Below are 26,118 nucleotides of genomic sequence, written 5' to 3'. Positions count from 1 at the left end.
TAGCAAAAGCGCAGATGGGGACCACTCTGGTTTAGCCTCTGCCCCAAAGCACCATCAAGGGGATGTTTTGTGAAATCAAAAGGCAGAGCCTCTAAAAATAAAGAAAGCATGGCACTCACTGCCACTGACAACAGAGCCTAAATTGTCAAGCTTGGTTCAGCCAATAGCAGGCTGCTGAGTGAGCTAACAAAGCTGGTCTCCATTTGTGTCCCCTGTCCATAGCTCACCCCTCCAGGTCCCATCTGCCCTCTCTTGCTGGGCTGGGGAGACCAGGACCACTGCTCCGCACATCAGAGTTCTCCAGCCAGAACATGGGCATGGCTGGGTCAGCTGTGGCCAATCACTGCATTTGACAACCAAACTCCTGCATTTCCTTAGGGAAAAGCAGTCAGCTGAGTCACTCTTGCTTGTAGGAGCATAATTGCCTTGAAGATTCTACCCTTCTTTAATTCAGTTAACCAACAGGTGCAGCATGATACGACAAGTTTAGTCTCCCTAGACAAGCAGAATAACAATTTCTTCCATTACTGGAAAACAGCAATTCTGAAAGGGCATGAACTCATATAAGATACCTGACATGCTAAAAACCAAACTCTCCCCCATAGCCAGGTTTCAGGCACCTTTTCCAAGGTCTCCTCCAAACCTGTGCTCCCCTTTCTAAGAACCACATGCTCCAGACCTAAGCCTGTGTGACACTGGGAGGGACACAGCCTTCCACCTTCCTCGGGTTTTGGTACAATCAGTCATCAGCACAAGACTGATGCTCCTGGCCATGACCCCTGTTCATGACTGATGCTGTGTGTTTCCAGGCACAGGTGGCTACAGTGAATGGTTCCCTTCGGCTCTGGCAAGACTAAACTGCATGGAAATTAGCAAATTGGTACTGCTGCATTAGCAAAACATGGCCTTTAAAACCTAAACCAATGGTTTAAGTCTAAAGGTGAGCTTTTGGAGCACCATGAGGCTCTGGCGGGCCAGCTCTGGAAAGAGTTAAGCCTGTGCATCTTATCTTCAGAAACTCTGCTCACCTTGGAATAGACCACATATTCAGGGCCAGTGCTGCCCATACCCTGGAAAGTTAATTTAACACTCATTTCTAAACAGCATTGCAGATATCATTTGAAGGGCACAGCACTGTCTGTCTGCCTGTGTCTTGCTATGAGCAAACACTGACGGGCTGGCTAATTATTCAGATGCTTGGGAAAAAAAAAAAAAAAGCAATTTACCAGCCCCTCTTGCCAATTCAAGTCTGCTCTGACTTCAGTAAGAGCAGTTGGAGAGAGCTACAAACAATGCCAACATGCTCTTCAAAGCCTTCCCTCCCCACAGCCTGAACAATTTGCTCAGATATCAACAAAATCGCCCATCAGCCAGAACAGGAAACAGAATCACTAAAGCAGCATCCTTTTATCGGCACTGGCTTTAAGTTTATCTCCATGTTTTACTGTCTCTCCATATGGCTGTTTCTTTAATAAAGGGAATGCTGTCAAAAGCTTGAGATAGTAAGCAATGAAATTAGTAAATGAATCAAATCCTGCACTAATGAGAGAAGCAAGTACAGGAATGGGAACTACGTGTTCTCCCCTTGCTTACACTGCATTTGACCATGGGCCTTTATATGCTGCCTGAAAATCAGCTGACATTTCTCCAGTGAATCCTACTGAGAAGGTAAAGAATTAAAGCTTTTGGGGTTTTTTAAATAAACAAAACTGGGTCTCTTCTGCAATGCAGGCTCCAGTTGAATCTGATGGCAGCTCACCCCTGGGAAGGTGGAAGGGGATCTACTCACCAGGCACCCTCCTGAAGAAGACAACGCATCTGGCTGTACGACCGCTGCTGGAAACCAGGCAGCAGTGAGCTCCGCCAGCAGCACAGGGCTCTGGATTAGGGAGGTCAAGGATCAGGTCGAAGGAGACAGGACCCCAAATTAGGACTGTCATGAGAAGAGGAAATCCCAAGAAAGGTTTTCGCTCTCCTCCCTCATTACAAGGCACCAGGAAACCACCGTTTGCCTCCCTGCGGTAGCACATGACAGTCCCAGCATGGTGCTTACGCAGGCAGAAGAAAGCTGCCACTGATTAACAAAAATTACACCCTAGGTCTGTCTTGTCTTTCCTGATCACACACACGTGATATGCAGCTGCCTTCCGTGAGGCCAAGAGATGTCATTCTTAGGAGCCAAATAAAAGATCCCCAAGGAGACAGAGTGACAAAGAACAAGTAGGAAATGATCAAAGAAAGCTGCTGTTTCCTCTCTGCCTTTCTGCAGGGAGAGCAAACACTTCCATTAACCAATACAACTCTTTTGCACTTGTCAATATGGCAAAAAAAATCAGACACTTAGGGAAACAGGAAAAGAAGATGACAGTGGCAGCACAGAGGAGAAACAGCCACCTTTTTCAGCAGGTTGCATCAGTTTCCAGCTAAGCTGTAACAGCCCCTTCATGCTGACCTGTTCCTCCAGTTTTTTCTACCCAAAAAGGCGCAAACCCTCCCCTTGCTGGATCCAGAGGATCCTCTAACAGGGCTGCCTGGCAGCTGGGAAAGCAATCTGACAAGAAGTACATCAGACATGCAGAGGATTCAGCACAGGATGACACACTGGTTCCGGGGGTCACAGACCTGCAGACACCCTGGCACACAGGGATAAGCCAGCAGAGGACTAAGCCATGACGTCCGTATGCTCCTCTTCAAACCCAAAAAAGCCCCATCTCAATGCACAGCATCGGAGGGGTTTTATTTCTTTCTTTATGGTGGCATGGTGGCAGAGATGTTCAGTGCTACTCCCTGCAACTCACAGAACACAACAGACTCAACTCATCCAACAGAGAGGAGCCGGTATGGGGAAGCCTGTGCATGAGGGGTACTCCAGGTAATTCCTTAAGTCACTACCCCAAAGTGAAGTTATCCACAAAAAAGCATCTTGGCTTGCTCAGATAATGCTCTTTTCTCCCACAGAGCAAAAAGAAATCTTGACTTGACAGGAACAGCAATTTGCATGTGATGGTTGATACCACCACCAAGGTGGCACCATGGCCATCTGCATTACAGCATTTTCCTTTCCTGTTTCGAACAAGATACCAACCTTTTACTTGCCCTGATGCTGCCCCTTAATTTAATCTCATTCAGTTTGTTGAGCTGCCAGTCAGCATGCTGTAGCATTGCTGATCCAATGCCGCTGTGAAAATTTCAATCAATACCTCTTTCCTTTGAGCAGGGACCGTGATCTATAAGCCTAACTGCAAACAGCCACGGTTTCAAGGTTAGCCATCAAACGGGAGACAGGGAAATCACAGCTCACCATCCTGCAGCAGTCTCCAAGCAGGAAATCAAAGCAGCAGCTTTGGCATCTTAGAGAGCACAAGACTTGAGTTCAGGGGCACAACTGGATGAAGGATGCCCAAGTCACTCACCAGCTAGCTAAAGGACAGTGTTTGCTCTCAGATGTACGTGTGCAGTTCTCCCTCATGCCTGACTGCATCTCAAATTTTATTTCCAAAATTATTCAGTCCTCTCTTCTTCCCATCAACAAACTTCCAGGCAACCTAATGCAGCAGGCAAAGGGAAAAACTTCAACTGAGGCAGCAAAGCAGCACCAAAGGAGGCAGCTGCTGAGGGCAGGGGAGCAGCTGGAGCACACCTCACCTGCAGCAGTGCTGCTCCCACCCGGCAGCTCAGCACTGCCCTGTTGAAGAGTCTGAAGATCCCTTGTTGAAATGACTGATCCAGCAGGTTCTCAGGACCTGCTGCCTTTGACACCTCTGTGGGATCAGCAGCTGTCCTGAGAAGCTGAGGTGCTCATTATGGGGTAAGTCAAGCCTGTGTGGTCAGCAGGGGGGACAGTGGAGCAGCAGAGCCCATCCTTCCTGCAGGGAAAGAAACCATCCCTGAAACACCTTGTATTATTGTTCTATTTATTGATTAGCCACAATATTTGCAGAGATTGCAATGAAGCAGGACAGGATTTATTGCCCAGTCCCATACCTTAGGGTCCTGAGATACCCTGTGAGCCCCCCTGGGTACACCACAAGCTGCCCAGGGAGGGAGGAAAGGCATGAGACCAGGGCAGCAGTGCCTAAACAGCTCTGTGGGTCAGTGCCTGGTATGAGCATGCAAAACCCATCATTTATACACCAATACCACCCATCCGAGGTGGCTTGCTCTCTGCAGAGATGGAAAGCAGGTTTTCATTGTAGAATCAAAGCAAGCTGCCCGCGGAATCCCCCACTTTGAGGTTACATTTATCCCCCCAGGCAGATGGAAAAGCATCAAGAGGTAAAGTCAGCCTCCTCCTTGTGGCCCAGGAGCCTGAGCCTGTACTCTTACACACTGCCTGATGCTCCATCCACAGACACAACCAAGTCCACAGTGGCAGGTCTGGGCTATCCAGCCCTGGAAGTTCAACCCACCTAGCATGGAAAAGAACAAACCTCCTCGGAACCCTGTTTCAAGCCCCTCACAGATCCCCCCTCCAGTGGGAAGCACACACCACCCAGCCTCAGCACACCAGCCCGTCCTGGCTGCACCAGCCCTGCTCCCCCTGTCAGGGAGCAACCCAACCTCCCTCAGCTATGCAGCTTGTCACACTATGCAGCCTCCATGAATTAAAGAGCCTTTTTCTGCAGAGAGTCTCCAGAGATGCTCTGCAATGCGACGGAGTCCACAGACTCTGTAGGCACACAACCCTTACAAGCATATTTTTGTGCAACAACCCACCTGGTTTGACCCCCAGTAGGTGTGAAACTCACCTCACTGCGAGCAGTTTGAGGACAAACCTCACACCCTAGTCTCTATCATTAACAGCAATCTGACACAAAGAAATGCAGATCTAACAGGGAAACCATAGGGAAATCCATGCCCTTTCAGGAGCAAAGGGCCACAGGGTTCTCTTGATCTCAGAGCTCCAAACCCATGACTTTTACAGCTAAATACCTTCCACAAAATAAAGGGAGAACTTGCAAAAATGATCCAGGCTCATTTTTGCTCAAACATCTACGCAAATTCTGTTTTACTAAGGGCTCCCCCAACTAAAACTGCCCCCAGAACCAGGGGGTAGAATCCTCTTGCTGCACTGTGACAGAATACATTGCTTTCTCAATCATATAGTGATATGCAAATGTTACATATAAAAGTCAAGTCACAGGTTGCTTGTAACTCACCTTTTGTTGGAAAACAGCCCCACAGATACTTATCATCTCTGCCCCGAAGGATGCAGGGATGACAGTCTGATTAGAGAGGTGGAGAGGTTGGGAAGCATCTTGTAGAACTTGAATACAGCCAAAATTTATCTTACTTCGATGCACGTAGACAACTGGTCCTTCTCCAGTGCTCACTAAATGGATTTTCTGCTCCAGGAAGCAGGTAGGAAAGATCAAAAAAAAACAACAGGGAAAGTTTAAAAAGATTAGACAGCTCTAAGGGTACTCTAGACTGGGGAATAATTATGGCTGTTTGAAGTTTTCAGTGCTGTAAGACTGAAAAAGAAGGCCTGGAGCAAGTGTGGGACCTGGACTGATCCCATCTGAAAGCCACAAGCTCCCGTTATCAGGGTGTAAAGAAACCTGTGCTTGCTTTTTCACACCTCCTCCACACTGTTAACTCCTCTTTCTCTACCTTGTGCCTGTTCCCACTTCTTTTACTGCTCAATTTTGCCCCAAACCACCCTCCCTGACTTCTGCTGCTGCACAGCACACTTGGACAGTAACTTCTTTAACATTCCCAAAGCTACACCTGTGAAAGTCAGCACAAGTCAGAAGCAAATCAGGCCCTTTAGAGTAAAGATCACGAAAGTTAGTTGCCTCTGATTTGTGCATACATGTATTCCTGGTATTACATGAATAATGGGCATTAATTACTAATTACATCAGTCAAGTAGTATTTTTTCTTCTGACAGGCTGAGACCCAAAAGTTTTGTTTTTGCAGAACTGGCACAGACTATTGGAGGAGAAATGTGAATCCCTTTGCTAAACCACCTTCTCACATCATTAAAAACAATGAGAAGCTGGGTTTCACTAGTTCTAAACACCCCAACTCTTAAACAAGATCTGAATGCAGAAAACTCCCAACACTGACAAGATGCTCTATGATTTGCTGGAGGGCACAGAGTATGATTTAACCACAAAAGAAACCAGCCTCCATGATGTAAAACCTTTAATGATGTCTGACTCAAGGAAATGGCATTGACAGCTGTCAGAATCACTAGTCCAACTCAGCCAGAAGGCGCAGCATCCAGAAATGCTCATCTCTTGACAGGACACTGCAAGAGCGAGCCAAAAATCACGTACCAGGGCTGGTACCTCAAAAATCAGGAGCTGAAGCCATGCATGATGATGGACCTTTTTTCCCTCTGGGAAAAGGGAGGCACTGAGAACTGCAGGCTGGGTGATGCTGCCCAAAGCTGCCAGGAAGGAGGAGCTGGAGGGAATTGCTGTGCCTCACCAAGTCAGCTTTGCTTCCAAGTGACAGCAGGGCAGAAGCAGCAAAGGCAGGGCAGAACCCTTTGGCGATGAGCAGAAAACATCTGGGGGATGCCCAGGCTACCTGGCTTCAATTAGAGTGTGTACTAACACGATATATCCTCACAAAGGAAAGGGCTTATAAAAGAGAAACACACCTTCCTCTGAAGTCTTCTTAAAATGGACAACCCCCCCCCGTGTTCAACAGCATTACAGGCAACACGACACACGTGGAAAGGCAGTAAAAGGAGATGGCAACTTTGCCATCAGTGATATTGCCACGCACAGAGCACTGCTGGCTCTGTCGATGGGTATATAATGTCACATCTGATCGTTTAGGAATGAAGTGTCTGTCCCTGGCAGACAGCTGTGCTTTGAGTGACCACTTATTTTGAGAGCAGCCAGCTGCCAAATCCCCTGCCCGCGGCACACGGGGCTGCCTCGCCACCAGCAACCCCAGGCTTGGGTTTTACCAGCTCCTTAATGCAGGAGATTACAGACACCACACTGAAGCTGGCATATATATACCATAAAATACCAGGCAGCAGAGCCATGGAGGGACTCTACCTCTGCTCAACCTAGATGAAAGATCTGTACCACATTTCACCTGAAACAGTGTAAAGACTCGGAATCAAGACCAGGCAGCATAATCTAAGACAACAAGAGCAAGCTCATATTTGTCATTATTGGATTACACTGCAGCCACTCCTGAGGTCAGATTTGCATCGTATGATCCATACAGGTAGGAAGTGCTACCAGTGCAGGAGGTAGAACAAGACCACTGGCTGTTCTGCTAGCCCAGAAAGCTCTGGAGGAGCCGGCTACTAGGGAACTACTGAAACCACACTCCAGCTGTAAGGCAGAACTATAGAAAATGCCAACAGTCTCACCCAACAGCCACAAACTCAGGTCTGTGCTGTCGATAGACCCAGAGTGGTTTCTACCAGCACTTGCAGGGTGCAGCAACAACCGAGCACAAACGCTGCACATTAAAGAGCAACTTAATGGGACACACACTCCCTCAGTCTCGTGCTAGTCGTTTCTTTAGGGACAGCTAGGCCTCTCCAGCTGAAATGCTCATCCTCTGGGTGAAAGACTGACATATTCATCTCCAGATAAAGAAAATTAAGGTAAGGTAGAATTTGAAACTACAAATTGTTAACCCAAGGGTAAAAGCTTTGCAAGAAATCTCTAGTTAAAAACCAAGCTGGCAGTTAAACAATTGGTTATTCTCACAGGGAAAACCCCTCCTTTTTAGGGGAAGCATGCCGTATATTTATGAGTAACTGTTTTGTCAGTCTTCAGACTTCCCTGCAAGGCCTGCACTGGCCTTCCTGTTGACTGGTTTACATGCACATCCACAGTGGCCTGGATGGAGATGTTCAGAGGCATCCAGAAGATTTAGCAGCATCATTTTCATTTGTTTTATTAAAAGTTTAAATCCCTGTGACTACCTTTGAAATGTCAGCCTTTCTTTCTGTTACAGAAAGCTTAAGGTTCCCAGGAATCCTCTGACATCCTCTTCATGCTCAGAGACATGACAAGACATTTTAAAACAGCTGCTTCAAAATTTAATAACATTTTAAAGTTTAATTAACTAAACTGGTTCTCAATTTCAGCTAGATGAAGCCAGGACACTACCTACAACAATCTCTTCCTACATTTTGTTGTCATTGCTGGTGTTGTGTATGCCTGAATGTGAACACCATCTTTCAGGAGGCTTTAGCCAGGAATGCTTTGCTGTATCCATTTCCAAGCTTGGTAGGAAAAAAAAGGTCTCTGTGCTCCAGGTGCAAGCGGTGTGGAGACTCATGAGTCTTTGACTGGGGCTCTTGGCAAAGAGCTGTGGCGGGTGTTTCTCAGACGTGATGGGCCTGACTTTCAGCGTGGCCTCTTACACAGCACTTGCGTTAGGAGGATTCAGGGATGTCCCTGTGTGCTCCTGAACAAAAGGCCTAATGAAGCAGCAGTTGCTGTTCATCTAATAACACAGCAGAGTACAACACCCAGGGGTTGTTCCGGGTTTCAGACTGGCCTTCTTATCCCGTCTCACCGAGCCATAATTAAATGCTGTATCAGACACTTAGATTACCACCTAGAAGGATACCATCTTTCCTCCTCTCTAGGCATTAGCTGTGCCACAAATCCCTTCTTTCCTTGTCCACACCAGCCATATATTACAAGTTCTTGTTTTCCCGGGAAGGATCCCCAGAATTAGCAACCCTGCCTGTACATTTCACACCCCACCAAGAGGAGTCGCACCAAGGCCCACATCCTCTAGAACTCACCAGAGGGGACCCTTCACTCCCAAACACCACAAAATGAGCAACAGTGTCCTGCTCTCCTGTCACCTGGGCCTCCAGTGTCAACGGGACCTCCACCGAGCTGCGAGGCTGGACAATCCCCCACGGCACGGGGCTGGAGTACCACACAGAAACATCCTCCTTGTGTTCCTGTAAGGGACAGACTCAAATGCAACACACAGGAGTGACCTTGGAGGAAACTTTGAACTCTTCAACATCTACCACGATGGCAATTCACACACATTTTCCAAAATCCCTCAGAGAAAGCAGAAAGGCACAAAGCAAGATACATGACTTGTATGGGCTTAGCATCCTCGGGGGGTCCAAAAGCTGCTGCACCCACAAACACCCACTCCTGTGCTGGCAGCCTCCTTGCAGCAGCTTTTCACAACCCTCTAAGCTCTCCTGCATGAAAGCACCCCAAAGCCTAGAATATAAACTGCTTCCTAAAAAGTTTAAACTGCTTCCTAAAGTTTATATTCAGGTAGGTTCCAACCGCACTACTTCCTGAAGTTTATATTCAGGTAGGTTCCTGTTCTCAGCAATATTTAGGTTTGAATATAAACCATCAAGGTCTTATCCAAACCCCGTTTTTTTTCCCTAATAAACCCCTTGATAACGTTTGAGGGCAGGAGGCAGATGCAATGCCAAACCTGAGGAAGAACCCTGTAGCAGCCTGGAGGATCGCTGTCACTCACAAGGGTCAGCATCTGCTGATAAAGTAATTTTAGCAAGCACGGTCCAAACATCATGATGGGTTGAGCACTCACAGTGGAGGAACTATGCATCTAGGCAGAGAGATGACCCAAAGGGAATTGGAGATACTGAGAGAAGGTAGAGTTTGTTTACTCCCCAAGTAGCATGAAATGGAGCATAACACATTTGTCACTGTCAAATAGACACTTAATACCCCTACAGCAATAAATCGCCTTTAACTTCTTTTGACTCAACAACCTCCTCTAAAGGTGGAGCAAACCATGGGACTCGGCCTCGCAGAGGCCACCAAGTGCCCAGGCAGCACACGGTGCCCTGTCCTAGAGCTGCCTGATCCACTTTCCCCTTTCTTTGCCCCAGGAGGCTTGCAAGGATCCTCCCAACAATCCCAGCAAGGCGTGAGCTCTGGGGGAGCCTTCCCACCGAGGAGCACAGAATCACAGAATCATCTTGGTTGGAAAGGCCCTTGAAGCTCCTCCAGCCCAACCATGAACCTCCCCCTGACTGTTCCCAACTCCACCAGATCCCTCAGCACTGGGTCAGACCGACTCTTCAACCCCTCCAGGGATGGGGACTCCCCCCCTGCCCTGGGCAGCCCATTCCAACGCCCAACAGCCCCTTCTGCACAGAAATCCTTCCTCAGAGCCAGCCTGACCCTGCCCTGGTGCAGCTTGAGGCCATTCCCTCTCGTCCTGTCGCTGGTTCCTTGGCTCAAGAGACTCATCCCCCCTCTCTGCACCCTCCTTTCAGGGAGCTGTAGAGGGCCAGGAGGTCTCCCCTCAGCCTCCTCTTCTCCAGACTAAACCCCCCCAGTTCCCTCAGCCGCTCCCCATCAGACCTGTGCTCCAGACCCTGCCCCAGCTCCGTTGCCCTTCTCTGGACACGCTCGAGTCATTCAATGTCCTTTTTGTAGTGAGGGGCCCAAAACCGAACCCAGGAATCGAGGTGCGGCCTCACCAGTGCCAAGCACAGGGGTAAGATCCCTTCCCTGTCCCTGCTGGCCACGCTATTGCTTATGCAAGCCAGGATGCCACTGGCCTTCTTGGCCACCTGGGCACACTGCTGGCTCCTGTTCAGCTGGCAGCGCTCACCAAGGCTCAAGACACACAAGACTCCAGTGTCTCAGTAAAAATTACTCCCTCCTCTTTCATACCGCTGTTGCCCTCCCTGAGAACTCAGGCCTTTGCCCCAGCAATGGAGGGCACAAGCCACCCCCTGCCTTAGGCAGTGGGGAACCACCCTCTCCCAGTTCCTACAGCTGCCTTGGTCCTGCACCTCCACAGCTCCGTGCACAGTCTGTTCCCACTTGCAGTTGTTTTACAGAGCTGCAGCCCAGGCACTGACTGTATGACTCTGCCTGCGAGAGGGAACAGCACCAGTGAACTGCATCTCTCTTGTAATTAAACCGACACTCACTGCAGCACAACAGGATTGAATCTGGCTGCAGCAAGAACTTTTGGCTTAAGACTGAGAACGTTATTGCTCAAAAGAACCAGAGGGAAGCAGAGAAACCTGAGCTCACCTTCCACATCAAGGACTATTTTTCCCTTCCTAAGATCTTGCTTTTAGCTTTCCCTCACCAGTGCTGCCATAAGTCCCTTCCCCATTTCCATGTGCCTTCGTTAACTGAACCAGACAGCAGCTCTCAGCAGGCTGCTCACTCAGGCCCAAATGAATTTTGGTTGCATCCCAGCATAAGTCCACCACTTGCAGGAAGGAGGAAAGATGTCCCTTTGGGAAATTTATTATACCTCAAGCACCAAAACCCAGGCCAATAATGAATATAATTACTGTTCCCTTTAGAAAAATGCTCAGGGCCATGCCTGTCCGTTGAGCACAGGTGCTTCTCGACACATGCTGCTTTCAAAACACTGCCGATCTCATATCTAGCTGGGCAGAAGTAGCTCATTAAGCAGCACTTCTCATTTGGAGATGAAGCCAGCAAACCACGTGCAAGGCAGCGTGGTGATGGATGCATGAGGAGAGATGACAAGCTGCAAGGAAAGCGCCGATACCTGGCTGTGAGGAGCAGCGCCAACACCTCCTTGCCAACACCACACACGTCCACAACCAGTGCCAGCTAGTAGCTCTTCCACACTGTTGGAACACAGGGTGACCTGGTGGAAAAGAAGAGCATCAAATATTTTATCGCTCCAAAAAGCCATTGTCCACGTGTGCTGTCCTCTGGTTCTCGTTCCACAGTAAGGAAGGACTTTGCCCTAATTCTTCTGCTGGCCTGTGTACAGAGCACAGTTGCTGGGAGTAACAGAAGTCTTCCGACATTATCTGCTTTTTTAAATCACCTTGCAGTTATCAGGGCATATGTAAGCTAAATTAAAGCACAATTAGACTAATGGTCTACTCACCACTGTATTAAAATTAAGGGACTAATTTTTAATCTCAACTACAATAGCATAAATGCAGAGGCAATCTGTTGACTTCAACAGATTCAGCTTTATATTGGGAAGCCGAGGGCAAAATGTGGCTCAGCAGATGCTGTGCAGTTCATGGATGCCAGAGTTTTTTCAGTCCCCACTGGAGATCACGCAGCGAATACGACTCATTCTGCTCAACAGGAGAGGAGAAATAAGACTGGGAAGAAAAGCAAACTGCTTTATACAATGACATCTCTCTTTTTAACAGCCACCTTCTGTCCTCATCCTTCCTCTGCCCACTTTAAATCAAAGAAATTGCTCAAAGCAGCTCTCAAAAACACATGAATGGCTTCTGTACTTGACCATATGGTACATGATCTTCATTTTACAATTCTGGAAACAAAACAGTGCTCCTTCAGAACAGTCTCAGAGAAACGCAGCTAACAAAAGCCCAACACTAGTGCAGATATCCTACCTGTGTTATGCTCAAAGCCAGCAGTGCTAAAGCCCTCTCAACCCCCAGTGAAACTCCAGCTCCACCCACCCAAGCACGGGCGGCCGGACTCTTCCCATACCTGGATACCCAGGAGTCCCAGGGGGCAGATGGTCCCTCTGCAGGGCTTTATGGTAAATTTGGTTGGCTTGAAGTGCCACTGGACTCCCTTTCTCTGGGGTGGGCGAGTGTTGTCTGACAGCAGAACAAAGCTACTGACACTGGGCTCTCCCAAGCCGTCCCCAGGAATATGAAGGTTGAAGGTCGGGGGCACCGAGGAGGTGTCAGTGAGGCAACACAACAAGGTGTGAGGAAAGTCTAGGAAAATAACACAACTATGAATTTATGCACCAACTATCCCGTGATACTTGGTGTGAATGGCCTGCTATGATAAAAGTGCACTTGGGGTTTAGCTCTTTTCAATCTGAAGTACAGCTGAGAAGCTACACAAGGAATTAATTGTCACTTAAGGTCCCTTTTATGCTGATCACAGAGATTGCTTCCTTGGAAATGCCCATTCTTAGTGATGCTGAACACCACAAGTTTCTCTCTCTCTAACTGTGAGGAGCTCTCTCAACCTGCCCCTAAACCAGCACCAATTATTTCTCACTTACAAGTGCGCATCCAGACAGACCATTTATTCGGAAAATTCAATCCGTAAAATGCCCTGTGAACTCTGAGAACACTCCCACAGTTTTCAATATATAAAAGCAGTGTATTGTCATCGAGGAGAAGCTACAGTAAAAGAAAGGAAGGATGAAATTGGGAATGATAGCATGATGCGAAGCACTCTAACACAGCTTCTCTAGGCAGGATCCTTAAGGCATCTCCTGTCTGGAGCAACCAGACTGAGCACATGACAACTCACAGCCCACTGCACTGGAGGCAAACCTGGTGCTTGCTTAGAAATCGACATCATGTTTCTCCTTACCTAACAAATGGGAATATCACTGCCACACTGGCCCCCAAAGGCTGACATCACTTTAGCTGTGATACTTGCCTTCCATCGTGGAAAACTAGTGATACAACCACACTTGGTGGGGGTGTTCTGCAGATATCAGCCCACAACCTGCTCTGGCCTGGACATCTGGCTCAGCTGGCCAGCTCTGTGAGAAGGAGACATCTCCCGTGGCCTGCTCACTAAGTGTCGTTTGAATGCAGATGGGGAGGAAATCCAACTGCAGCCACAGCGGGGGGTTTCTCCATGTCCAATAACAGTCACCACTGCCCGCCTCCAGCAGTTACTCCAGCAGGGAGGCAGGACAGGCATAAAAACCACAAACACAGACTTCACAATCCCAAACAAGGCCAACAAGATGCAGGCCAACAGTCAGCAGCACAGTTAAAAGAAGCAAAAATACAATAGCTGCCTTCAGCTGAAAAGCCCTTATTAATGAAATGAGATTAAGGAGGATGAATCTCCTATTGCATAACCACATTTCTGCCTGGCGTGTTTCTTGTTGTTTTATTTATACAAAAGGAAATAAAGAAGTGGCAGAGTGGTGATGGAGGGAGGGGAAAAGCGGCTCAGGAAAGGTAATGAGTTTTCTTACAAAGTCCATGAACAGCATGAAAACACAGAGACATCCTGGGCGCAGAATGATAATGGCCCTTCAATCAGTCCACAATTGATTTCACATTTAAACTGTAGATCATCTCAGTAAAAAGTCTTTTGTGAGCCTGAGATGGAGAACCAGAATCTGCATTTCGATGGAGATGCTCCGGATGCTCAGCCACCGGCTCTGTCAGCAGAGCTGGGCCTGTGGTGGGGAAGGAGGAGCCCATGGTCCAAGGACATCAGTGCCTGATTCAGAGCTATTACTTGGGCATGTTACCTGGTAGGTGACAACAAGGGGCCCTCACAGCATGAATTAACATCTGGCACTTAAGGTCAGGTGGGTAAATGGTATCCTTGCCTTGCCACAGAAACATTTACCCAGAGCAGCTACAGGCTTAAATTCCCTTCTCCCACAGTCCCATCCTCTGGGCCCTTCTGGGACAAGGACTTTCACAGTCATTCTGCTGCAAAGGACTGGGAGGTTGGGACTGAACAGACTACGAGGACACCAGAAAATACTGACTTTCTATTCCTTTGGTCCTATTTGATCTCACAATGGCACAAGATCTCCTAAGCAACCAGCAGCCCTGGCTTTAACACCCTGAAGGCTGCTATGGAGGAGCACGAGTGATGGATGATCTTATGTTAAAGTGCTCCAGTTTGGTAATTCACAGAGCTCTCAACCTGTGGCCCAAGCCCAGGGCACACTCACCAAAGGAGACATCACCGAAGTGGAGGGCAGGGACGTTGAAATGAAAAGTCAGTCCAGTGACACAGCCCCTGCAAGGACAAAAACAGGCAGAGGAGGCATTGGCTTGGTCAAAGAGAATGGCAAAGCCTTCAGCTTTCCTTACTGCTCGGGTGGGTAAAAGCTGCTCTCAGAACCACGGTGGATTTCAAATCAACCTGTCACCCCTGTGCTCAGCATAGCACCTGTGTGGACAGCAGGCAGCCAAAGCAAAGTGGTCAGCAGCCGACAGCTGCTGCTGAGGCTCAGGGCACCACGGCAGGGTGTGCCCCCACGCTGCTGCTGGCCCCAGGAAGGTCCCTGAGCAAGGGATGGCTCTATGCCTCAGCTTCCCCATCCATAATGTGATGGACACAGAGATGTCCACACAAAAGTGGGCTCATTATAACGAGCCTTCCCAGCCACAGGTTCACTGCTTTGGTATTCCTTAGCTGGAACTAGTGTGCCCATGGAGCGTACGAACACCTTTCTCCAAAGACCTTGATCCACACAATCATTACGCATGCTGGATTTTGAGGCATGAATCCAGGGGAGCCCCAAACATCCATTGAGAAGAGCAGCAGCAGTTCTACACAGTGAACAGCTGAATCTTGGAGCGAAGTATCAGCTTGTCACCAGCTGACACCACCAAGAGCAACATGTCTTAAACAGCCAAACATGGGTGTCCTGAACCCACCACACCTGTCCTTAAACTCAGCAGACAGGATCCAAACTCCAAAACTGACTAACATCCACTGAAATCAGCACTTGAAGCTTCACAACATTCATTAATTTATTTCATGCTTGATGCCAATCAATGCCACCTTTGCCTCTTAGTTAAAAATCAAGGACCAAAGTGAACAGTCTTTATTTATCAAATTTATTCGCAGGACTGCCACTGTCATTACCCACATGTTCTGCACAGGAACAGACCCCAGCATCCTACAGGAGGGACCTGAGTTCATTACGTGGTGTCCCATGTCCAGTATCCCCTTCTAAACACCAAAGAAACAAGCATTCAGGACCTCGTAAGGTTGGTTTCCAAGTAAAGACTAATCACCTATGGTCTTAGCGTCTTCTGACTGCACAGTCAAAAAGCACTCAAAAACTGACTTTCAGGAGTTTCAATCCAACACTAATTCTTGGTTCTTGGAGCTGAATCAGCCAGGTAGCAAATCCCTTCCGATGGTGAAGTTCCCTCTCCAGGGGCCTCACATAACCAGATTTGACCTCCCAAACCCTGACAGCTTACTTTAGATGAAGCAAAGGGTACAGACATGCTTTCTGTCACGGCACTTGCCAGGAGACGATGGAAAACTACCTCCAAACCAGCCACGACTGGGGACGACACTGGGAAACTGCCAAGGATGAGCCTTGCCAGGCAAGTGGGGAAATGACCGCCACTTGTGCTGAGTGCACTGTATCTGTGCTCAAGGAAGTTAAACCGGAATGACTGCCCAGAAGGATCAGGCAAGGAGCCAACCCAGAGCTCTGTGCACCACAGCTCATAACAGTACAGCTTGCAAGAGAATGGGGGAAAAGGCAGTGGTTTTGGCAACAACTGTTTTACAGTAGCATTAAGTAATGCACATGAGAAAGGAGATCGGGGTCCTGGCAGAGCAGGAAGGATAACACAAGGTAGGAGATGAACTTCTTGAACTCTCATCCCTGTTCTTTCCTTTGCAGCCAGCTCACCTCCATTCAAAACAACTGGGAGCTTTTCTCCATGGAGGATGAAATCCAGTGCACAAAACCTCCTGAAGAGGGAGACTCAGCTTGACCTAGTGGGTGGACATCTCAAAGGCATTTGAAAACAAACAGCTTGAGTTGTGGGGCTGGAGAGGGATCCTTGAAAAAGGCAAGACAGAGCTCGAGGAGGCAGATGCCATCTCAAGGAGGAGAGGACTGCAGTGGGAATTGCTGCTGAGGGACAGCTGCATGGGAGCAGGCGGGTGTGCTGGGGTGCCATCAGCTGGGCTGCATAGGAGCCACCATCCAGGGAGGAGGAGTGCAAGGACAGGGAAGAAATAAAGAAAAAAAGACCAGCAGTCCATTTTCACCGAGACAGAAGGTCTGCACTGAGCCCAGCAGGGTGCAGGCTGAACAGGGCAGAGAGTGGCCACAGAGAAGGGGAGGGCGTGCTGGGCACTGGGAGCCAGGGCATCACTGGGGAAAAAAAGGACCACTTCATCTGGCTGTGGGGAAGCCAAGACACAACCGTCCCTCTGACAGCTCCTTCCTTCCTTCCCCAGGAGCAAGCCCACTGCGGGGCAGAGGCAGCGGGCACTGTCCAAGCAGTACTGTATTCTACCTGTGGTAAGTGCAGCCTTACCAGTAAAACCTGCCCTTGCTCAAGGAGAAAGCTGCTTATGCAATAACACCCCGTGACCAATTTGGGGGAGGGACAGAGGAGAATAAATTATTTGATTGTGAAATGTTCCCTCTTGATTTCTAAAAAAGGCAGCACTTTCCCTCCAAACACAAAGCAAACATAATTGTTTCTCTACAGAGGTCAACAGACATACCACTCTTCTCTTGCGAAGTAATAAACTTTTTGTTCTTTTTTTATCCATTTCCCTCACCTTCTTGGTAAAATCAGCTGCAGATTCCTTTCATCGCTTTACTACCTTGATCTAGTGCCTCCCAGCAGCAGCAGCCCAGGAGGCTGGTTGCCGAGGAGGCACAGCCAGCCCCACAGCTCCAGAGCACCCAGCACCAGCTTTCCTGCCTACACCATGTTATCCTACCAGCCCGTGGTTAAGACCACCTGGGACAAGTTTGCATGCTGCTGTGGTCCTGACAAGTGAGCTTTGCCTCTCCTATCATCAGCATTTTTCCCCCCCCTTCTCCCCTTTGCTTGGTAAGGATTATCTTTTCCCGTGGCACCAGCCCACGGGATGGTGCCCAAGTCTGTGTGACAGAACTTGCTGCAGAGCTCCCCATCTCCTGCATCAGCACTTTTTTGGCTGCAGAAAGGAGGTACCATAGCACAAGAGCCGGGAGGACAGCTTGTCCCAACACATTAGCATGAGAGATGATGCTGAGGCTGCTGCTACCCATTTGGGATGGATTATTAACAGAGGAAATTAAAAACACTTGCTTCTGACTGCAGCCACTCAGGCTGGCCCATGTCCAAAGCTCTGCTGGCCTTGCTGTGTGTTCACGGGGGTGGCCCAGACAAGCTACCGCCCAAAGCTGATGCCATCCCGCTGTCTGCCATGGCCCAAGGGGGAATGAGCTACCTGTAGGAAGGAGTCACTCCAGCTCCTGGGTACCCGGACTGGGCAGCAGGCATCTCCACACCTTTCCTGAATAGCCTCACTCAAACTGTTTTCCAGCACAGGTAGTCACTTAAAGCCCCGGGGCCCTCACACAGAGATGTGTGAGAACGTGCTGCTGCCAAATTCTGTGCAAACAGCATCCTGGAAAGTCACAGAGCCACTTGCCTCCACCATGAAGGCAAAGCTGCTTCCCAGAGGAACCCAAGACTTTGAAAGTTAAACTGTGTATTGAGAGCATACGAGGCATGGTCACCAAGGCCAGCAGATCAAGGGAGGCGATCCTGCCCCTCTACTTCTCTCTGATGAGACCCCCCCCTGCAGTGCTGTGTCCAGCTCTGGGGTCCTCAGCACAAGAAGGACATGGGCCTGCTGGAGTGGGTCCAGAGGAGGGACACAAAAATAGTAAGAGGGATGGAACACCTCCCCTGTGAGGACAGGCTGGGAGAGTTGGGGTTGTACAGCCTGGAGAAGAGAAGGCTCCAGGGAGACCTTATTGTGGCCTTTCAGTACTTCAGGGGGGCTTGTAAGAAAGATGGGGACAGACTTTTTAGTAGAGCCTGTTGTGATAGGACATGGAGTGATGGTTTTAAACTAAAAAGAGGGCAGATTCAGACTAGATACAGGGAAGAAATTTTTTATGGTAAGGGTGATGAAACACTGGACCAGGTTGCCCAGAGAGGTGGTAGATGCCCCATCCCTGGGAATATTCAAGGTCAGGGTGGACGGGGCTTTAAGCAACCTGATCGAGTTGAAGATGTCCCTGCCCATTGCAGGGGGGTTGGACCAAATGACCTTTAAAGGTCCTGCCAACCCAAACCATTCTATGATTTCCTCTCGCAGACAATTACACTTCATTTGCTGCTGCAACTGCAAGGTTCAAACTGGAGTCAAGATTAAAAAGCCCTGGCTCTTAGTGTGGGGATGCTAGGATCCAAGCCAAGACTAAGACCTTAGACAACACCTTTTTTTCTCTGTTTCGTCCTAAAATGAGGTAGGTGGGAGATGATTGCCCAGACATAGCTACAGATGTGCCCACCAAGCTCCTATAACCCTCCTCACCTGATAGTCAAGGTCACAGGCTCAGGGGATCCATTCACACTGAACCTGAATTCTTCTGTGAACTCCCCCAGGATGGTGGAACTGAAGGAAATTCGGATGACTTGGAGCCCATCTGGCAAAATGATGCCCTCCTGGGGGAGGAAAGTGAAGCAGAAGCCCAGAGCTGGGGGACCAAGTCAAAGACAGCTTCAATGGCTCCTTTGCTGAACAGAACCACCTACAGCAGCAAGAAAGCAAAGCGGAAGTACATAAGGAATCTTCCTTTCTTACAGAAGGCTGATTCGTTTTCTGATTAACCAATTAACGTCTGTAAAAAGCAGAAGATGCTGTGTGCTGTTGCTTGGCAGAAGCCAAAGAAAATACAACAGGACAAGTTCTGCCTTTGGGTTTTTCATGCAAAGCAGTGACAGCTTCATAGAAACAGAGTCACTTAGGGTTTATTCCACTGACACAGAGCAGCGCGCTGCGACTTGCAGTGTAGAGGAGCAGCTCAGCATCACCATGTTGGTTCAGAACAACAAAGGGCAGTTGCAGCATTACTAGTGAATCATCACACAACCAATTCTGCTTCCAACGAGTCCAATCCTGCCAAAGGCAGAACATGTTCAGCTTCCATTGCAGTCAACAAGCTTACTGAATGTAGGAGACACCTCAGGACAGCACTAGAACCAACTTCAGAAGCACTCCCCAACTCTGCTACGGTATGTAATTTAGGTTGTTTTTATTTTCTTTAATGGGATACTTTCTTAGTCTTTGCTTAAACAGATGTGTCAGGAAAGGATGAGTGTGCAGTGCACAGCAGCTCCATCTACGCCAAAGAATTTCTCTTTCCTAAATATTAACAGCCACCATCTAAGGCTTTACCATTATCAGAATAAACTGCAAATTTAGAACTAAGCCATATTTGTTGAACACTCAAGAGATCTATTGCCTCAAAGAAGTGACACAATCCCACAGCACTTGTTGAGATTCAGCTCTTTTCATGTTGGGTGAGAAATGCCCACAGCTGCTGCGAGTACCAGCACGCTGTCAGTCACCAACAAACCCATCCAAAGCAAAGCTGTAAAGGTTCTGATTGTTGCAGGGTGAAATCCTGCCATTTCCATGGACTTAACTACCCGTCTTGGATTTCTTTTCCCTAAATTTTTGTCCTTGCAAAACCTGTTAGAAAAACTGAGACAGAAGCAGAGAGATGTCCCTTATTTTTTAATTTTCCAGCTGCTGTTGAAATTATTCATGTATTCAAACTCTGCAAGGGTAACCTGAAAACTGCTCTCTCCTCTCATGTTTTTTACACCTCAGCTACAAATTGCACTTAAGGATCCAACGCTGAGCTGAGGTTTACCTCCAGCCTAGCTGCTTAGTACAGCACTAACGGTATCATCTACTTAGTCACATTTTCTCAAGTAATGAAAATAATAAATTGAAAGAGAGAGAATCAATAAAGTATCACCATTAAAAATGCATAGAGAGCACAATATTTTGGTAAGAAAACACCTTAATGTGTCCTTCCCTGCCACAGCCAAGCTTTTGAAAGTGTCTGGCATGATGTATTGCCTCATTTTCTACCTCTTTCAGTTGCTCTATCTTATTTTTTTTGCAGAAGACTTGACACCATTGGCAGGGGGAGGCAAATATGTAGAAAGTTCTTTCACTTCATCTCCAGAAATGCTTTGTTCTTCATAGAGATGCAGCAAATCTGAAGAGTGGTGAGGGACTGGTCAGCAAGGGAAGGCACTCCCAATTTCACTGCAAGACCCAGCTCTGAGCCAGAGGCTGGACAGGCTTTCCTCCAGCTCCCAGGAACCAGCAGGATGCACTTAACAAAAAATTGTTTGCAATGGACTGGAGTTCAAACACAGCAAATTGGTTCCAGCTGCTTTTTAACAGCCCGAGTACAAAGGTGCATTGCATCCAGGGCTGAAACAGAAGCCTCTGAATATTTATCTTTTTGACCCAGTGTTGCTTTCATGTGTCAAGGGGGTATTATTTCACATGAAGCCTCCCAGCTGATCTCCAAGGAAGGTTGCCAAAAAGCAGGGATTAAGGCTTCACAAACAACATATGCACCTTTCATATCCCATCAAAAGTATCCAGATTCTGTGAAACTCCCCAGATTTGACTAGCATGTCAAATATTACCTGTTCACAATTACCCAAGTTCCCAGAAATTCCACAGGTCCACAAGGCTCACTGCTGCCCTGAGAGCCATCAGGATCCCCCCCAGCCCCCCAGGATCCCAACTGCTCACCTCATAACTGTAGTCTGATCCAACAAAAACCTTCCTGATGTCCAGCTGCTCACAGCTGAAGCAGAGCCAAGGCCCTATGCCTCCCCCTTTGATGCGCAGGGGCAGCCTGGTCTCGTGGCCTGGGCAGAGATTTCAGCTTCAGTACAGTAATTGTCTCTGTTATCCTGGATTGCCCAGGCTGCCTCAGTGCCACTCCCTAACTCTGGGCTGGATGGGACCAGCTCTAGGTGCTCCAGCAGAAGATACAGGACCCTTCTCTTTGCTCAGGAGATATGCCTTGGGGCTGGCTTCTAATTTCTAACCAACCCCTTGGGCTGGTTTCTCATTTAGCCATCAGTCTGTACCCTGAAAAAGTGATGCTGATCTTAAAACACAATCTCTGAATTTCTTCCCATGTGCTTAGATGAGCTCTGAAATCCCTTCAGTGAAGGCACAAAGCTTATGAAACAGAACTGAGGATGAAAATATGCCATCTGTACTGATGCAAGCGGAGACAAGAGCACAGGAGCGGAGAAGTACGAGCCCAGGCAAGGCAAATCTCCCTGCTATGCACATCTGAGTGCTGCCTAGAGCAGGCAGAGCATCTCAGCCACTGCCCGTGCCTGACACACAGCTCCGTGCCCAGGGCTCCAGGGCTCACCTCATGCAGTGGCACCCAAATAAGACAGGGCTTTGTGATCTCCAGCGAGCAGCACTCGCCTGTGCCCACCATGATACCGAGAGCTCAGCTTTGTAAAGACACCTTACCTGAAGCACGCTGAACAGTTATGAAAAACCTCACTACTGAGGTCAAAGAAGCCATAAATATACTGCTAATACACACAGCCCTTGCTGCAAAGGAACTGAGACTGCAGGTCTTCTAGCTAAACTCTAAGGTGATCATTTCCTTCCGTAAACCTGCTAAAATGACATAGTGTGGGATCTTTCAGTCTGAAGGCTGTTCCAAACCACTGCAGCAGCCTCAAGTGCCTGAATCCTGGTTCCAATCTCAGCTTGGGTCTCCCTGCCATCCCATCCCACTCCGCAAAGAAAGTGAGTAGCACAAGGAGGAAAAGAAAGGCCCAGAGGTTGTATCTAACCTTTACTGTAGCTTTTATGCAAAAATATTCCTCTGTCCTTTTGTACAATGCTCACCATTAATTAAAGATTAGGGATTGAAGGGGTTTTTTTTGTGTTGTGGGGTTGGTTTTTTTTTTTGTTGGTGTTTTTTGGTTTTTTTAATTCTTTTGCAAAATTACTTCCTATTGCAAAGGATAGCCCCGGTGGGACAACACAGTGACTAGATCACAACTCAGAAAAACTCTCCTGGAACAGCCTTTTCAATGACTGCTGACTTTTTGATCTTGCAACCACGGGATGAGGATGTTTGATAATGTCCAAAGCCAGAAAGGAAGAGCGAGGGAGCTTTTGAATTTAACATTTTTAAAGTGGATCCAGCCAAAGCCCAGCTCATAGCAGAGATGAGAATTAGGTTGCACAGCTCAGGCATTAATTGGAGAGCTATTTCTATTTCACAGACAAAAGAGGCAGTATTGGGTGCTCACTGTCAAGAGATTTCTCTCTCTTGCATCACATGTGGCTTAATTTTCATTAAAAACTCCAGGTCTAAACCATCAAAGTTCTTAGGAAATGGCAAAGATTTCCAAGTGAAAAGCTTTTGTCCACGATCATGCTGAGAAACACATCCCATGGCCACTGCAGTCAAAACATCGGTGGCAGTTCTTCCCCTTCCGCAGTATGTCCTCATCTTCTCCAGGTCATCTCTGGAAACCATCCTTTCTTCTACCCCTACGCTGAACTTGAAACTTCGGGAAATCCCAGAAAAGTTGCTCTTTCACCTTTCCAGGTGAACCGCGGAGCGGGCTTTTCCCAGAGGAGGAGAAGCAGACTAAACTGCAGGCAGCATTCAGGAGAGCTGAGAGGGAAAAAGAGAGAATGTCCTCCTGTTTGCTGGGAGCTGGGGCTTCCAGGAGCATCCAGCCTTTGCCTAAGGCCTGGCTACAGCTGGGCTGTGGCCCTGTGATGCTCCCACTGTAACATGTCCCAGAGCACACAGGCCAAGGGCATGGAGGGACTACAGCTTCCTTGTCCTCAGCCCCAAAGTCCCTCCTGTGGAGCAAGAATTGGGACCTCGGTAGGAAAATGCAGTGGCATGTCACACAGGGTGTGCAGTTTGGCACTGCTGCCTTGCTTTCAAATACATAGGGGTGTAGGTGGCCCAACAGCACAGGGCTTTTCTGCCAAAGTCTTTAACTTCTGCTGCTTTCTGACACTCAGTTCCTTGTTCACAGAACATCCCCATCCTTTGTGACTGGTTTTGAACACAATTCCCATCTGGTCATGTCAATAAACAGTTTTACACAATGCAGGACAGTTCTGTCACGAGGTAAGGGAGTGATCATCACTTGGGATTTTGAATCTCCCTGCAAGAAGACCCTGGCTTAAGAAAGGGTTTTGCAAGGTGTAACCCAGTACAGTTCTGTGAGCAGACAAACCTAAAACTGAATTTTACATGTGAGAGCCCCCCAGCACATGCTTCCTTCCAGCACTCAAGAGCCACAGCCTTATTTGCATGAATAACTATGAAAGTTAATTTTGAGATTAAATATTTGCTGAGGGCAAAATTCAAACCACTTCTTAACTGCCAGCTTGGCAAGTTGCACAGTGCTGATTACTTCTGTAAATCACCTGATCCAGAAGCATCTGCTAAGCAATTTATGGAGGCACCTGCAAAAAAAAGTGGGGGCAGGCAAAGCCCCTTTCCTTTTTGCACCTGCAAAAAAAGTGGGGCATGAGATCCAGCTGCACAACTCATGGGGCTGCACTGGAGCAAAGCTTCCAAGTGTTCCCAGAAGGGGCACACACCGTCTGCAAACCATCCTCCAAAGGCATTTGTGACTGGCATGCAAATGCATGAGGAAGGCAGTCACGATTCTTAGAGGAATCAAGAAGCAAAGTTAATTGACTCCCTAGTTAAAGATCATCATTTTCTTCTTTAAACTCTTTTTGCACTCAGGGGCCTTGACTCTGGGATGGTTTCCACCCTGATAATACAGCAGATGAGCTCTGGTTTGTAAGGGAGGGGGCTAGGTGCATCATTTAAATGACCTCCTTGAGGTCCTCTTTCAAGGAGCCACTGGAAGAGTTAAGTTCTCCCGAGGGCCCATCAGGATCTTTTCAAGAGCAAGCTTCTCTTTCTAAACACAGATAATTTGCCCAGCTCTGTTTCCTATAACTCCCAGACCAGCTCAAGGGTTGCATGCAAGTAGTTTTCCTGTCTCCCTGCAACAAAAACGCTCTCCTGGCACAACCCCTGGAGAAACCTGCAGCAAAATGATGGACACTCCCATCACCAGAGCAAAAATCCCAAAGCCAGGAGCACAGCCCTGAGCGAGGAATCCCTCAGGAGCAACTTTTAAAATCAATGCTTTCCTTCCACAGCTCTAGCAACTGCAGCTGGCAGGCAGGAAGACAGTTTGTTAACACAAGCCCTGGGTAATTACTGTAGGTGGCATTTGCCAAGTAAACCCTGTGCAATTACAGTATAAATAAAAAGCTGTTTCATGACATTTGTATCCTTCAGCGCAGAGCAGTAAGGAAAGCAACAAAGCAGCTGGGTTAGTGACTTCAGCACACTCCAGAACAGGCGCCTGGCTGCTGGGGGACTATGGGCCTCGCACCTCTTCCTCTTATATGGGGAAAAACCATGATGTTCCCTGGATGGAAGCCTGACAGCACTCTCTAGTCTTGAAAAACACCTTAAGTAGCACCATGCAGAGATGGAGAGGAAGGACGAGGTCACCCAAACCCCGCAGCCTGCTGCAGGCACTCCCTGCCCTGTGCTAGCACAGCAAAGCCATCACCTCTCCCAGGGCAGAGATGGTGCAGCTCAGGTGGGCCAGAGAAAATTGCTCCCAGCAAAAGACACGATGGCACTTGTGTAAGACAGGATGAGCATAAAGCTTGCCTAGCAGGCTGCTCGGACTCTGATTTCCAGGGAGGGTGCTCACCCTGCTGAGCACAGCAAGCCCTGAGCAACATACCCAGAGGCACCACAGACTCAGAGCCACAAGGTGACAATTCCCACGTGCTGGCCAGAGGTGTCCTTCTGCAGACAGCAGGGCTCAGCCACCCAAGGTCTGGCAGTGTTGGGGTAGCAAGAGGGGATCCAGGGTCTGGAAGCAGCTCCTACTGCCTCAGGAGTCTGATGACGCATCTGTGTAATTGACTCCTCTTGGAGAAAAATGGTCTCTAGGGACTTGGTGCTCGTCCACTGAAGCTGTTTAGCTCTGTAGCTCTTTGGCCTCTACAGACACCTTGCAGCAGAGCAAATGCTGGCAAACCTACAACATGAAAACTTATCCCTTCACTGCCTTGGTTGTTCAGGGATCAATGATCCAAGTTTGTAGCCACACACCCTGAGGGCTGGCCTTGGACAGGAGACCACCTGGAAACCACAGGGGCAGTGGGTACGTGCCAGCACCCTGCTGACCACTGACCCTTCCTACCAATTAAACGAGAACCAAGTGGTCTGGAAGACTATTTGTGCCTTCACTGTGGGTAACAGAAGCAGGAGAATGGAGCTGTACCCAAGATGTCGCAGTAGACTGTTTGTTGATAGACTCTGGCTTCTCAGGGCTTAAAGATCACATTAATTTCAGCTGAAGAATTTGACCAGATATCTCCCTCCTAAAACAGAAGGAGACAGCAAACCATTTATCCTTAAACATTACATTTCTTGTTTTCAACCACAGCCCTGTAGCCTTTATTTAGAGCACCAATGAAAAGTGGGGAGCAAACACTTATCAACAAAATTTGTAAGAGAGTTTAGAAGCAGCTGCAAAACATCTAAGTCCATTACCTTTACTGGCATCTGGTAGAGGCATTTTGTTAAACTAGGACT

At 48.3% G+C, this 26,118-nt stretch overlaps 1 protein-coding gene across 1 annotated transcript in view; it reads right to left on the bottom strand.

The window, feature by feature from the left end:
- HYDIN (HYDIN axonemal central pair apparatus protein) overlaps window positions 1–26,118 on the bottom strand; it is a 152,597-nt gene that overhangs the window by 48,518 nt on the left and 77,961 nt on the right. Inside the window, 12 exon segments of the mRNA XM_074913662.1 lie at window positions 5,175–5,345; window positions 8,744–8,908; window positions 9,412–9,518; window positions 9,521–9,546; window positions 11,488–11,564; window positions 11,566–11,589; window positions 12,423–12,658; window positions 14,611–14,678; window positions 18,966–19,131; window positions 19,134–19,182; window positions 21,216–21,334; window positions 25,805–25,904. Of these exon segments, the coding sequence (XP_074769763.1) occupies window positions 5,175–5,345; window positions 8,744–8,908; window positions 9,412–9,518; window positions 9,521–9,546; window positions 11,488–11,564; window positions 11,566–11,589; window positions 12,423–12,658; window positions 14,611–14,678; window positions 18,966–19,131; window positions 19,134–19,182; window positions 21,216–21,334; window positions 25,805–25,904 (1,308 nt within the window).

Source organism: Athene noctua, chromosome 9 (genome assembly GCF_965140245.1).
Source record: "Athene noctua chromosome 9, bAthNoc1.hap1.1, whole genome shotgun sequence".
In the NCBI taxonomy this organism is placed as follows: domain Eukaryota; kingdom Metazoa; phylum Chordata; class Aves; order Strigiformes; family Strigidae; genus Athene; species Athene noctua.
This window is presented reverse-complemented; position numbering and strand designations above follow the sequence as displayed.